The 14,331-nt window shown below is 39.4% G+C and overlaps 1 protein-coding gene across 2 annotated transcripts in view; it reads left to right on the top strand.

Annotated features, from left to right (window-relative positions):
* Window positions 1-13,311, top strand: part of RAB3C (RAB3C, member RAS oncogene family) — a 379,873-nt gene extending 366,562 nt beyond the window's left edge. For both annotated transcript variants that reach the window (XM_072605576.1, XM_072605575.1), the window contains exon 5: window positions 13,034-13,311. In XM_072605576.1, the coding sequence (XP_072461677.1) occupies window positions 13,034-13,221 (188 nt within the window). In that variant the 3' untranslated portion in view covers window positions 13,222-13,311. The remainder of the gene's footprint in view (window positions 1-13,033) is intronic.
* Window positions 13,312-14,331: the final 1,020 nt, after the last annotated feature.

The raw sequence follows: 14,331 nt of genomic DNA, 5'->3' as shown, positions 1-14,331 counted from the left end.
GACAGTGACATCATGTCACTCTTATTCCAGACTAAAACCTGAGCTAGCTGGGTAGAGTAGAAATACCCAGGATGAGGAGAATATTAAGCTTATCTTCCACCAGCCTGGCCCTGGAGAGACTGGACAAGGAAATAAGACCTAGATAAAAAGCTAGAGTCTCCCCAATTTTACCAATTGGCTATTAATATGAGAAACAAATAATCATGTCCAAGTACAGTGTCAGGAAGTCAAAGGAGGAGAGAGTGTACAGAAGGAAGGGAGAAGTCAACAGTGTCATTACCAGAAAGTGACACATGATAAAGACTGAGAAAAGGCACTTGGATTCAGGAAGTAAGAGATTATTGTTTACCTCTGAGAAAAGAGTTTCAGTAGAGTAGTGGAGATGGGATCTAGATTGCAAGGGACTGAGGAATGAGTAAGTGCATCACAATTCTTTACTCAGGAAACTCTTTGTAATGTCCTAGGTTATTAGGTTCTATTAGACCTAGCACCATTCCCTCTTGTGCTTTCCTCAGCTGGAACTGTAAATACTGCTCAGCATCAGTCAGACCTGTTTATACAGTGGTATTGGCTGTCTGCTATTGGGCCTCCCTCTGACATGCATTCTTCTTTACCTAACCTGATACCAACTCCTAGACTATGGATTTGCGAAAAGAATTCAGCTCTCCTGGGGCCCTGGTTTTCTCTCACTGAGCTTTTAGAATCAAGCAAAAAGATATTATGAATCCTAAAATCTTTAAAGCTCTTCCCTAGCGTGGCTACTTTTTAACCAAAGAAAACCAAGGCATGCTGTTTCAAGTTAATGAATGTTGGCGGTGAAGGAGAGAGAGAATTGTGATTTAGTAACTACAGCTAGTAATGCAAGGTTCTTCCGTCTCTCCTTTTCGGTACTAGCAATTCTCACAGATTCAGGATAACATTTAAGTAGTTAGTAGATACAGATAGTAGGTCACAGATAAGGTAAACCCAAGAAGGACAGAAAATGTTGCCATCTGAAATAAAACTGAGAACTGAAAGAACTCTTCTTCAGGGAAGGTTCGTAAATGCATCGATGGGACATGGGTATCTACCAAGTAAGTCTTCATCAAGGGCAGATTCCCATACATTTAGGGAACCTGAGAAGGATGAGAAGTCAGTATATATGGCTCCCATCATTTCTCCAGGTTTTAATGGAGTCTCAAGCCTCATGATTTCCCCCACTGCAGATTCATCATTCATGATCTCAGCGGCATCCTTGCTGCTGCTTCATCATTCCCATGTCTGACCCTTACCCACACCCCACCTCAGTCCCCCAGCAAGTAATCTCAACTTCTTCCATCATTGGGTGTACCAGCTATTCAGCTCTCATCTCAACTGTCTTGTAACTTCCACCTTGTTATGTAAGAAAGATCATAGGATCATAGATAAAGGGATATATGGGAACTTATGAGCCATCTCATCCAACGCATTCATTTTATAGCTATAGAAACTATAGACCCAGAGAAATAAAATGACTGGTCCAAGAACACACAGGCAATAAATGCTAGAGGCAGGATTAAAATTCAGGATATCTGGCTCCAAATTCAATACTCTTTTATGTTACATATAAAATATATTATATAATATATAACTATCAAGTCCTATCAGTTTCACTTGTGCAACATCCACTTCTGACTCCACTTTCATTCCTCTCCAATCCATGCTTCAAGTTGTTATCATTAAAATTTTTCTTCTTCCTTGATCTGGTCATGTCACTTCTCTGCTTAACATATTTTCTTGTCTCAGGTTCATTTATCTGGCATTCAAAGCCCTCCAGAATCTGTCACCGTCTTACCTTTTACGGCTTTGTCTCTTTAAGATATAAATATTTTACATGACAAAGAGGATGACTCTTCCTACCTCACACCCCGAAGTGCCCTGTGATCTCTATGTCTTTGCTCCTACCAAGCCCCATTCCTGTGAAGTCTTCCTCTCCTCTACTATAGTCAGATTTTAACCCCTTAAAGTCTAATCTAAATGCCCCTCCTCCATGAAGTCTTCCTTAATCTCCCCCAGCAGAATTTCATGAATCACTTTGTCTTATAACTCTTTAATGCACAGATCATGTAATCTGTCTATATAAGTTGTAAATTGTAAGTCACACCAGAACTGGGTCTTACCTAAACTTTCTACCTACTTCAGTGCCTAACACAATGCTTTGCTCGGAGTAGAGGCTAAATGAATATCTGATAAATGGTCAACTAAAGTGTAACCATGTGTAAGATAATCTAGAACCTAATTAATTATAGCCTTTAATGAATTAACCAGTATGAATTAAATGCTGGCTCTGTGCCAGACACTGTACTTTCCAAGGCAGGGTTACAACAGAAAGGCAGTGGTTTGCGCAATAGAGAAAAGGAGAGAGAATAAGAACTTGCCTGTGTTTTTGCAGTATTTTCCAGGGGCCACAGACAATGTATTTGCCACCTATAAGATCCCATTCACTAATGAGTTTTTTATAATCGAACAGAGGTCATTTTCCAGACTGCCCACCACCACCACCAACCAACCAAGAGAACATGATCATAAAAAGCTATGCATGTCCCTTTGTTTTGATTTCAGGCTAACCAAACAACCTTTTGATTATCAATTTAGATTCATAGTTCTCTAAAATATGTCATAAGGCATGCCATAGTTGAGACTCTTGCATTGGTCTAAATTAACAAAATTTCATAGTATCAGAAGGCATAAAATATCTTGCAGGGATATATGGAAAATAAGTATCAAATTCTGGTAAAAATAAATCCTTAATGACAGATGCCATTTTTTGTCCCTGCATGTGAATCAAATGAATATAATAAATACACAATTGCCCAGTCACATATGACTACACAGAGAATGGTGGCTATACAAATTCAGATCTTTGGCTGGGGTGGTAGTTTAAGAAAGAATTGGTTTGAATCTGTCCTTATATCAGCAGGACTAAGTTTTCAGAGAAGGAACTTGCCTATGTGGTTACACTCAACTTCTCTCAGGATCCCAGGGATAACCCTGTTGTAAGAGAAATACACTACCCCTACTCACCACCATACCTCTCAAGCCCCCACCAGTAGGCTTCCATTTAAATGAACCCAGGCATTCACAATGATGTTACATTTAGATCTTAAACTCAACCTTTACTTGACAATAAGGCAAAAGAAAAGATAATAATACCACACTTGCTCCTATAATAAGACAATGCAGGAATAATAAATGTATAATTATAATAAATATATCAAAATAATAAATGCGTCAAAATGCATGAAAAAAAAACATGGATCACATTGTCTCACCAATGCACTCAGTATCTATAGAAAAGAGTGAGTACCCATTTACAGAAATCTGCCAGAGAATGATATGAGTGAGGAAACCCATTTGCTCAGGGTGACTCAAAATTCTGCCCTGCAGACTTTGATGTCATTGATCCATTCAAAGAACATTTGTGCCATATCAAGGAATTCCTCTGCTAATTGCCACCCTTTTGATTCTCACCACTTCCCAGCTGGGCAAATCTTCTACTCTCAAATTGCCAAAGCATTTATAAGCTCTTTCAACTAACAATCACCCTTAAACGTAAGCTAAGAAAACATCGCACCTCTAATTTGTCTAGAAATACCCTTTAGGTCAGAGAACTGCAAAGCTCATCAAGCTGGCTCTTTTGAGACAATACAGACAAACCTAGCTATTCACTCACCAGAATGCCTCACTGTCAGCATTGGCAACCAGAGCTCATAGAAAAATAGCTCCATGTACTTCTGAGAGGCTTCACCTCTCTAAAATTCTAAGCAATACAAAATGGTAATGTCTGACACTGACATTATTTAGTGGGGTTGAGCCTCTCTCCAAACAATTTGGAATTTCATAACTAGAGCCTTCTGTCAGTTCACTGACCAGTCTACCAGGTTCTTCACGTAATTGCAAAAGAGTTGCCCTATTTACCACTTGCCTTTTCTTCAGCCTTTGTTTGCCAGATTCTCCACCTTTCTCTCTTCATTGCTGCCAGCGACTTAAAATAGCATTCTGGTGCTCAGTGACCCATCTTTCACTTGGTAGGTAAAAAATGACCAGATCTTTCCTATTAAATAAAAAAAAAATCCTTATTGAATCCTACCTTAGCGTCCACAAGTTCTTTGATTTTTTTGTCTTATGAGTTTCAATCTCTTAAGGCTTAAAACAGTTACATGCAATTGAGTTGAGAAATCATAATTGCTTACACCTCACTAGCCTATCATTTAAAGACTCCTTTCCTGTTTTGAACATTAGAGTCATATTTACCCTTTCCCAGTTTTCAGGAAATTCTTCAATTCCCCATGATTTTTTTCCCAAAGAAACCGCTAATAACTAATCTAATAATCAATAGAGATCACTAGCACCTCAATAGTCAGGCTCTTTCAGTTTTCAAATGTTTAGACATATAGAGTTAGAAGGGATGTCAAAGGCTATCAAATCCAACTTCCTTACTGTACAGTTAAAGAGACTGAAACCCAGGGAAATAACATAACTTGTCCAAAGTCATACAAGGATTAAGGATAAGAAGCAAGAATTGAATCCAGTTCTCTGACTCCAGTGTAAGAGCTCTTTCCACTATACCATAATACTTTGATTCCTCCAGGACATACCCTGATCAGAGCAGCTGAGTAACCTCATAGTATTGTTTTCTCATTCTTGATTTCAAGCCTCCACCAACCATTTTTTTCTTTTCTTCCTAATAGTCCAAAAAACATTCTCTCTGAGAGAGAAAATAGAAATCAAATAAGAGTTAAAAAGTCAGAGAAGGGGAAAGAAGCCATCACATGCCAGAAGAGCAGGGTGAGCACATTCACAAAGGCAGGAATAAGCAGGCAATTTTCTAGGAACAGTAAATAAACAAAGTTTTCTAGAGCAGAAGACTCATTGGCCAAGTGGTGGCAGATAAGGCCAGAAGACTCATTTGAAGTAAGACACTGAGCACCTTGAGGCCCAGACTGAGAACAATGTGGAGCCTTTGAAGTTTTTTTTTTTAATAGTCATGAATTGGCATAATGAAAGTGATATTTTAGGAAGATTAATCTGGAAGCATTTGCACAGAATATATTGGATGTTAGCGGAAGATTGAAGTCAGGAACTCTTAGGAGATCACTGTAATAGACTTGGAATGAGTTGATATGAACTTAAACTAAGGAACTAAGAGGGGAGATGATAAGAATGGAAAGGAAACAAGACAAGAAACATGACAAAGGAAGTGTGAAGGAACCATAGGAGAAAACTAAATGATGATTCTAAGGTTTAGAGCATGAATAACTAAGAAAATGATGGTGCAATTGACAGAAATAGAAATATTAGGAGGGGGAAATGAGCAAGAAATGGTGCCAAGGTGGAGCAGGCAGGAGCAAAGTGGGGGAAAAAAAACAGTAAGATCACCCTGGTAGTATATGGGATTGACTTTCCACTTCTACTTTTCTCCATCAGTTACCCCTCTGCAAGTAAAGAGTGACAATTCTCCCATGCATCCAACTAAAATAACAGAAAGCATCAGAGGCCCTTCTTCCTTTCTATATCCAAAAGAAGATGAACCTCCCAGACATGAAGTTCATTGCAATGATGTTGCTGACCCTAAAAATCCCCTCTCAGTATTGTTGAGGACATGTCAGGCTCCCATAATGACCCAATTCAGACCAGTGACAGAAAGGAGGAAAGAAAGATGCTGTCAAGTCAAGCCAGACTTGGTCCTTCCAATGGATGAAAGTCTTTGATCTTCTGGGTAGCCCTAGGCCTGCTGCCAAGATCCTGCCCTTTCCTCTTTTACAGAGCAGTTTCTTGGCCCTCCTCCAGTCAGTGAGGATAAAACACTTGCTATTCTACTCATTTAAGTGTCTGTCTCTGGGCAGTCATCCCAGCCTTGGACACACTGAGCTAGAGCCTGTCCTGCTGCTTGGTATCTCTAGGCACTGACCCAAATGTCACTCAGAAGAGTAAAGACTCTTTTCCTACTCTACATATTTAATGGATAACAATAGCAGCCTAAGAAAATAAACTAGAATCTAAAAATATTATATACTGCATACATTTTGGGGAGCTTGGGGATGCACATTCAAGGTTGTTTAATAGATTTTTGTTCTGTGTGGGTATGTTTTTAATATATTAAAAAGCATTATCACTCACATCATAACTTTGCTTAGCTCTTTTCATCTAACAGAAAAAGATGACATTTGTACAATCTCTTTCAAGGTCAAGGTGGGCCAGTTATAGTGTCATGTCCTGAAATAGGAGGTGAATTGCATGAACTTACATTGGCATTTATGATTTCTCTCCATCAGCAGCAGAAAAATATGTAATTTTTTAAAAGGTCTTTGGGGACTGAAATGGTATTTCCTGATAGGAAATACCTATTAAACTAAATGTGAGAATGAACTGAGTGATGACTATAAAAATATAAATATGTTTTGAGTTCTCTGGAGACAGATATTAAGGAAACAGTTATCAGATGTTTCATGTTGCTATTGGGACTATTATGGTGATTATAGCACAAAATCAAGTAAATGAAAGGCTTTGGGAGAATAGTGTGACATGGCAGCACTTTTAACAAGCCAAGACAACTATCTGGAATATGCCAGCCCAGTGGTAAGAACACTTATTGAGCCAAAAGGTACTATATACCAATTCTGTGGGAATCAGTTTGAAAAAGTTCCAGGCTGCTGAAGGAACCTTCAATGGGTACGAACTTCAGGGTACAAACTGGAAATAAAGGTCTACCTAGAGACATATAGCTATATGGGCTCCCACATACCAAGGGTTCTCCAGGGAATGCTAGAGTGCTTAATAGAAAGAAAAGGGGAGGGAAGGAAGGAAGGAAGGAAGGAGGGAGGGAGGGAGGGAGGGAAGGAAGGAAGGAAGGAAGGAAGGAAGGAAGGAAGGAAGGAAGGAAGGAAGGAAGGAAGGAAGGAGGGAGGGAGGGAGGGAAGGCAGGAAGGAAGGAAGGAAGGAGGGAAGGAAGGAGGGAGGGAAGGAGGGAAAAGAAGGAAGGGAGGGAGGGAGAGAAAGAAGGAAAAGAGAGAAGGCAGAAAGAAAGAAGAAAGGAAGGGAGGAGGGAAGAGGGAAGCGTTTTTTAAGGCACTTCTATGGGCTAGGCATTGTGCTCAACTCTACAAATATTATCTCATTTGATCCTCACAACAACCTTGATAGGTAGGTGCTACTTTACTGTTTGAGGAAATTGAGGCAGTCTAAGATCACATGGCCTGTGAGTGTCTGAAGCCAAATTTGAATTCAGGTCTTCCTAACTCCAGGCCAGCACCATATCTATGATGTTGCCAAGTCTCCTCCATAATCTCCTTAAACACAATGTCTTTGCCTTATTCAAAGGGCAGCTAGGTAGTGAGTGGATAGGGTGCCTGGCTTAGAGTTAGGAAGACTCATCTTCAAATCCAGCCTCAGACACTTACTAGCTGTGTGACCCTGAGCAAGTCACTTAATTTCTCCTGTGTCTCAGTTTCCTCACCTGTAAAATGAAGAGGGGAAGGAAATGGCAAACCACTTCAGTATTTTCCCAATAAAACCCCAAATGGGGTCATGGAAAATCAGACATGACTGAAAAACGGCTTGACAACAAAACTATCTTCTTCATATTAATTCCTCTCCAGCACTAAAACAGTGATCTACCCCTAGTAAGTGCTCAGCAAATGCTTGTTGAATAAATTGGATGATGAGCTGTTTTTCTTCTCCATTAAGGCTGAACAAGATGAACTGGACTTATGCTAGTCAATCAATTAATAAATCTTTATTAAGCACCCATTATATGCCAAGTACTACATTAAATTTTGGGATACAAAAAGGCAAAAGACAGTCTTTTCCCTCAGGGATCTCAATAATCTAATCTTATGTTACATTATGAGAAGTTATAGGATCATGGATTTAGACCTTGTAGCTTAGGAAGGTACAATGACTTGTCCAGGGTCATGCAGGTAATATGCATCTGTGGCAGGATTTGAATATGAGACTTCCTTTCCCCAAACCCAGCACTCTGTCCATCATGCCATTAGGTTGCCTGGCACATCATAGATATGAAAAGTATTAGCTAATGGAGTCTCAGAAAAAGTCTGGACCCACCTTCTTTGAGATCTTGAAAGACAACACAAATTCTTATCTGCCTAGGAGGTTTAGGTATATGTAGGCTTTCCTAAAGACAGGGGGATGAGCTGGATTCTTTCTCATGATCCTTTCTACCCCTATAAATTCAGAAGTCTTCGACATATGTCATTCCTTATGCTCACATAACCTCAGTTTTTATCATGCACTGTGGTTAAATCCAGCCTGTCTTACCTCTCCAAGCCCTGATGAATTGTACTGGTGGTTTGATAAGGATAAAGGGTTGCCTTTATGATTCTGTCCTTTGATCCCTGGGGCAGCTGACATATTTTTACCTGGAGACTGCGTCCCCTTACTGTGCTGAGAACCAAACATTCAGTGAAAGTGAAGCCAGAGACCAATGACAAAGCCCTCTCCAGCAGACCACCCAGGGTCATTTTGGGAAGTGCAAGAGTTCCAAGCCCACCTACTGGAATGCTCTGACCATGGAGGGGTGGGAAGGAGACTATCTTAGGGGAACTAGAATAAATCACAGAGGGTCTAGGAAGGCAACTGAGAAAGAATGGTCTCATGTGTTCCTAGTGACTGGAGAGCATTCCTGTGCTTAATGGAAAGCACAACTATTTATGGTAAAACTGTTCCTAGCAAAGGACACATTACAAGAAACATCTGGCATAGGCTGGGGTCCAGTCAAGCAAACTCATTAACAGCAGCTCTAATTTAGATCTGCTCTGAGTTCTCTGGGGCTTGATGGACATCTATGACCTAGAGCGACTTGCTTGACCTTGCTGAGACCTTGCTGAGCTAACATTTATACAGAGCTTTAAGTTTTCAAAGCACTTTACAAATATTATGTAATTTTGTCCTCCCAGAAAACCTAGGAGGTAGATCCTATAATTTTTCCCCATTTTACAGATAAGGAAACTGAGGCAGTCTGATGTTATTTGACTTACTGACTTAAAAGTCTTTTAAATTGCTGATTTTTGCCACTCTGTGTGTATGCATGTGTGCATTGTGAAGTGTAGGGAGTCTCAGAATTATTAAGTATTCTTCACAAGTCCTGATAAAATGCTAGGGACAGATTAATATGGGGGAACCTGGGGTTGGATACCATATATGCCATCTTTAGACCTGTGTGACTTTATCAACATTTAACCTCCATTGACCTCAGTTACTTTGTGTGTAGAATGAGGGAATTAAAATAGAGATGCTCTTAGGGCCCTTTGAGTTCTAAATCTATGGTTTTTTGAAATAACTTCCACACTCCTCTCCATTTTATAAATGAGGAAGCTGCCCTAAGATCCTACAGTTGAAAGACTAGTACTGTGAGGATATATTGTTTTTTCAATAAGTCCCTAAATGTTCATGAAGAAGAAAAGATGTTGGTGTATGTTTTAGATGGCTTCATGAAGGTCCTCATTTTCTAGATCAATGATGTCAAATTCAAATACAAATGGGTCACATATTGACTTAGAAAACCACAAATTAACATTATTAATGCTGTATTGTGTTCTACTTATTTTGTTTAAAATTTCCCAATTACATTTTAATCTGATTAATGATATTTCATTATATAACAGTTATATAATTAATTATATCTGATTCCACTCAGAAGTATTTCACTCAGAATTTGACATCTCTGCTCCAGATGGAAATGTTCTGTGGGCATGGAATTAAACTGTGCCCATATTGATGCTGACATTATAATGGGAGAGGTCATCATACTCCTACCCAAGATGTAAACAAAAGCTGGATTCATTTTTTTCACATTCTGTTCCTTGCTTTCATGAGAGAGACCAAAGAGAACTAAACAAACTGATATCTATGAATTATTATTATTAAAAAGTGGAGTAGGATGCTAGTGTCTGCCTGAGCTCCTACTACACTTTCCACATCTTCAGCAGTGGGGATTGACTGTGCGCTAACTAGGGTGCTGAAATCTGTGCTCTGCCCAAGGTGCTGAATTTTCCTGAATTCAGAGGATATTGGCAGTATTAGTCTTTCAGTAATATAGAAACAAAAGACAACATTTAGGTATTTTTTAAAAGATTAAATCAGAAAGCTTCAAATATGTAAAATGTCCTTTAAAAAGAGTTAAAATAATTTAAGTGGTACACTGGTGCACTAGGGTAAGTTCTTCCCCTTCCTGCACTGCTCCTTTCTCCAAGGTAGTCTCAGGCTGATCTCCCAAGGTATGTGGCTCCCATAGTGGGTGAAATCTGGCCTCTTTTTCCCCACTTCTGGCCCACATAAGATGTTGCTAGCCCCAGGTGCAACAGTTCCTAGTTTTAGCTATGTTGATTGGTGCTCATATTAATCTTATACTGCCTTCCAAACCAGATGATTAAATTGTGCCCTCTATTATTTTAGTGCCATGTATTTTACTGCAATTGAATTATTTGAAATGTGTGACCTGTATTTAGTAGCTTAGAATATCCTGTAAAACAGAATATCCTATTTCTCCATCATTCTGGATAAATGGCATTTTCCTACAATATATTTGAAATTCACTGCAACCAAAACAGACACTCCGAGAAGAAAAGGTAGACTGTGGGTGTCTGTCTTGTTAGGGACTTTTGACATTTAGGTCAACTGAAATCATTTCCTCTGAGGCTTATACCTTGGCCAGAAATTCTCACTGCAAAACATCCTATGTGCCAGTTACTACTAATTAGAAGGAGGGTGTATCTGCTGTACTTAGAAATGTCATTTATCTGAACCTAGTGATTAAAAAAAAACCTACCTCTTTTGACAGTTGTTGCAGACTAGATTCTGCCAACATTTACTTGGACCCTGCTAATAAAGTGCATTCATGACTCATGAAATACAGAATAAGAATACTTGCTTGATTAAATATGGAGCTTCTGAAATGAGTTGTTCAGTGAATATGACAACTCTTGAAAAATGCTTTCCTCTGTTTTGCAATACCATTTCAAAAAATAATATAACTTTCATTTATATAACTCCTCCCAAGGGTCTTTCACATACATCTCATTTGATTCTCTCAGTGACCCTTTGCTGTCAATAGAGAAGACATTATTGTAGATTTTGTAGATTAAAAAGAATTTGAGCATCAAAGATAGTCTTACAGCTAATAAGCAGTGGCAGAGTTCAGGCTCAAATCTAGGTGTTTCTTGATGGAATGGAAATAACCTTGAATTCGGAGACAGAGAGCCTGGCCTTGGGTCTCAGCTTTTCCACTTAAAACCTGTTCGACTTGAAGCAATCTCTTGGAGTTTCTATCACTGATTGTAGTACTCTCTTTACTGTACCACACTGCCTCTCATACCTGTCTTATAAAAAGGGTTTTATTCTAAAGGCAAAACTGAATGTGCTTCTACTTAGTGGTTTTGGACTCCAGATGGAGAAATATGGTCTCAAGAGTTAATCATTTTGATCTCAGCTTCTCTGAGATAGGCCAGATGTGACTGGACAGATTTATAGAGTGTGAAATCCAGAACAGATTAGAATAGCAGTTTTGTGTTCATTCCCAAACATCCTAAATCAGCACCCCCTGACTGGACCGGAGCAATCCCTGACTGTTCTAGTGAGAAGGTTGCCATGGCAACTGAATTGTAAGCTTAGCCAACAGACGCTGAATCCAAACACAATAGACTACGACAGTTGCATACAGGGCAACTTGCCAACTCTATTTCGACACAGGTACAGTGAAGCATCAGAGCTGTGAGATTAGCAGCTGCAGTTCCAGAAAAATCTCTGTCAAGCCTCTTCCCAGGAATATGCAAAACACCACTCATTGTTTGACTTCAGTAACTGGAAAAAAAAAGCACTCCAGATAGGTACACATATCGGGACTGCTGCCCCATTGCCCCTAGACATTTCACTGGAGTCCAAACTCCAGAAATCAATTCTGTGGTGAGTAGTGCCACCTGGTGTCCATTTAGCTCTTGGTTTACCTATTATATGGATTGTGAAGAAGGTAGTAGGTACTCACTCTGTCACTAAGACATAGTAGACACAGGTTCCACTTCTTCTATGATTCTCCTCCTTGGGTAACAGAGTTAACAGTCTGTCGGAATGGATAGAATGCTGAAGATCTGCCCCCAGATGTTTAATAGCTGTGTGATTCTGGGCAAGTCATTTGGCCTTTCATTTCCTCTTCTGTAAAATGGGGATACTGAATAGCATCTCCCTCTCAGGGATGTTGTGAGAATCAAATGAATTAACATACGTAAAATACTTTGTAAACTTAAAGCCTTGTAGAAATCCTAGCTTTTATGGAAGCTCTGTAATTCTCCATCTTGTCCTCAGCAAAATGGTCATGATAACATTCAGTGTTTACCTCACAGAGCTATTGTGAGATACAAAGGAGATAATGTAAAGGAAACTCTTGCAAACTATATGAACGCCATATTAAAATGGGCATCTGCTGGATATGTGAGCTGAGAGAACAATATAGAACAAATACTTAGAATTAGTCAGGAGAATTCCCATAATTTGATGGTCCCAGAGAAAAGCCAAGAGCAAGACATTCTGAGTCAAAGCAGATGAAGACTGTCAAAGACAAAAGATGAGAAAAATAAAAAACGCCCAGGAACCTATCCCTGGAAACGGGTCCAAGCTGTGGAAGAAGAGAGGGAAGACAAGGGGAGTCTAAAAATCAGCTAGAGTTGAAGGAAATTCATTTTTTTAAATAAAACATTGCAAAGAAATAGCAACAGAGCTTTAATTGTCATTCATCATCATTAGCATAAGTGGTTATGTAAAACAGAAAAGGGCTTGAGACGTTTCACTTAGCATTTTACTTTTCACTGGCAGCCTGAAGGCACTCAGACTTTTGGCACATCTTGATCAACCCACCCTCCCCCTAGAAAATCCAGCCAATCAAGTTCAGTTTAGCCTGGAGGGTGCAGGGTGGGAGGTGGCAGGGAGAAGCCAGGTGAAAAGGACCTGAATTGTGGTCCAGTCCAGACATGTGCAATGATCATGTGCTTCTGTATTTCTCCTCCAGGGTTTGAATTCTTTGAAACAAGTGCCAAGGACAACATAAATGTCAAGCAGACATTTGAGCGCCTCGTGGATATCATCTGTGACAAAATGTCAGAGAGTTTGGAGACAGATCCTGCCACTGCTGCTGGAAAACAGAATACAAGACTCAAAGAATCCCCACCACCACAGCAGCCCAACTGTGGCTGTTAATGGAGCCAATGGCGAAGGCAGTCTTGTGCGTTCTATTGCCAAAAAAAAAAAAAGAGCATCCGTAAATGGCCTATTAGCCTTTATTTATACTGTCTATTAATTTATTTAAGGGAAGTCTTTGATGTCAATGGGTGATATGTGCATACAGCTCTTTGGAAATTTCCTGTGTCAATATATGGCAAATATGTGATCTTAAATTTGTAAGGATTATCCATTTATCAACCTCTGATACCTGCATGTGAATAGCTGTTTGTTCGTCTTCTGAGTTTTTACTTTTTTTTTTTGAGATTACTCTAAATTCATCTGGTGCCATGACCTCAGACTATAATTTTACTATTTCTGATTGTTTCATCAAATTCAAATTATCTTGCTTGTGATCACTCTGTGGGGCAATGACATGGTATCCTTGGTGGGGTGGGGAAAGGAGAGTAGAGAAGAAGGCAACAAAGCTTCTGTGTTGTGTTTGCTTTCATCTTGACTTAAAATCAATTCTGAAATATTACCGGTAATTAAGGAGACAGTCATTGGGGCTGGTTAGCTTACATATTAAGCCATGAGTCCATTTTTCACTGGTATTAAAACTAAGGGGAATATTGATTCTAAAGAAATACAAATATTATTTCCATAACCCTCAGGTGTTGTCTGTGATTCGATGGTTAACCTGGCAGAAAATTGGATTTAAACATCTGTTTATTTCTTGCTGTTGTTAAAACAACGACTATTACTGCAACAACAAAATGAAACATACCACCTTTGCTTAAAATGAGGCTAAACTTTGGCAGCTGTTTCTACTGTTTTTATGCATTAATCTGAATGTTTGGGTCACTGGATAAATGGAGTTATAATTATAGAATTCCATAGCTCTGCAGAAAGCATTTTGACCGAGACCAGGTGAATTGTTGAGACCTATAAAGGGTTAAACAAACTGCCCTTTTCTTCCCTCTCCCCTTCCATCACCCCTTGCCCAATGTGGAACAAAACCATTCACCTGGGCCTGGGTCACTCTGTCAGCATTAAAGTCAAGCTGTTCTGATTGTAGGACTGGTGAGAGCTTGAGGGCACAAGAATTAAGATAAGAGTTTTGTCTTTTGATTTGGGAAAACCTTTGCT

The sequence above is a fragment of the Notamacropus eugenii genome, chromosome 4 (genome assembly GCF_028372415.1).
Source record: "Notamacropus eugenii isolate mMacEug1 chromosome 4, mMacEug1.pri_v2, whole genome shotgun sequence".
Taxonomy (NCBI): domain Eukaryota; kingdom Metazoa; phylum Chordata; class Mammalia; order Diprotodontia; family Macropodidae; genus Notamacropus; species Notamacropus eugenii.
Note: the sequence above shows the minus strand (reverse complement) of the source record. Positions and strands in the feature narration are given on the sequence as shown.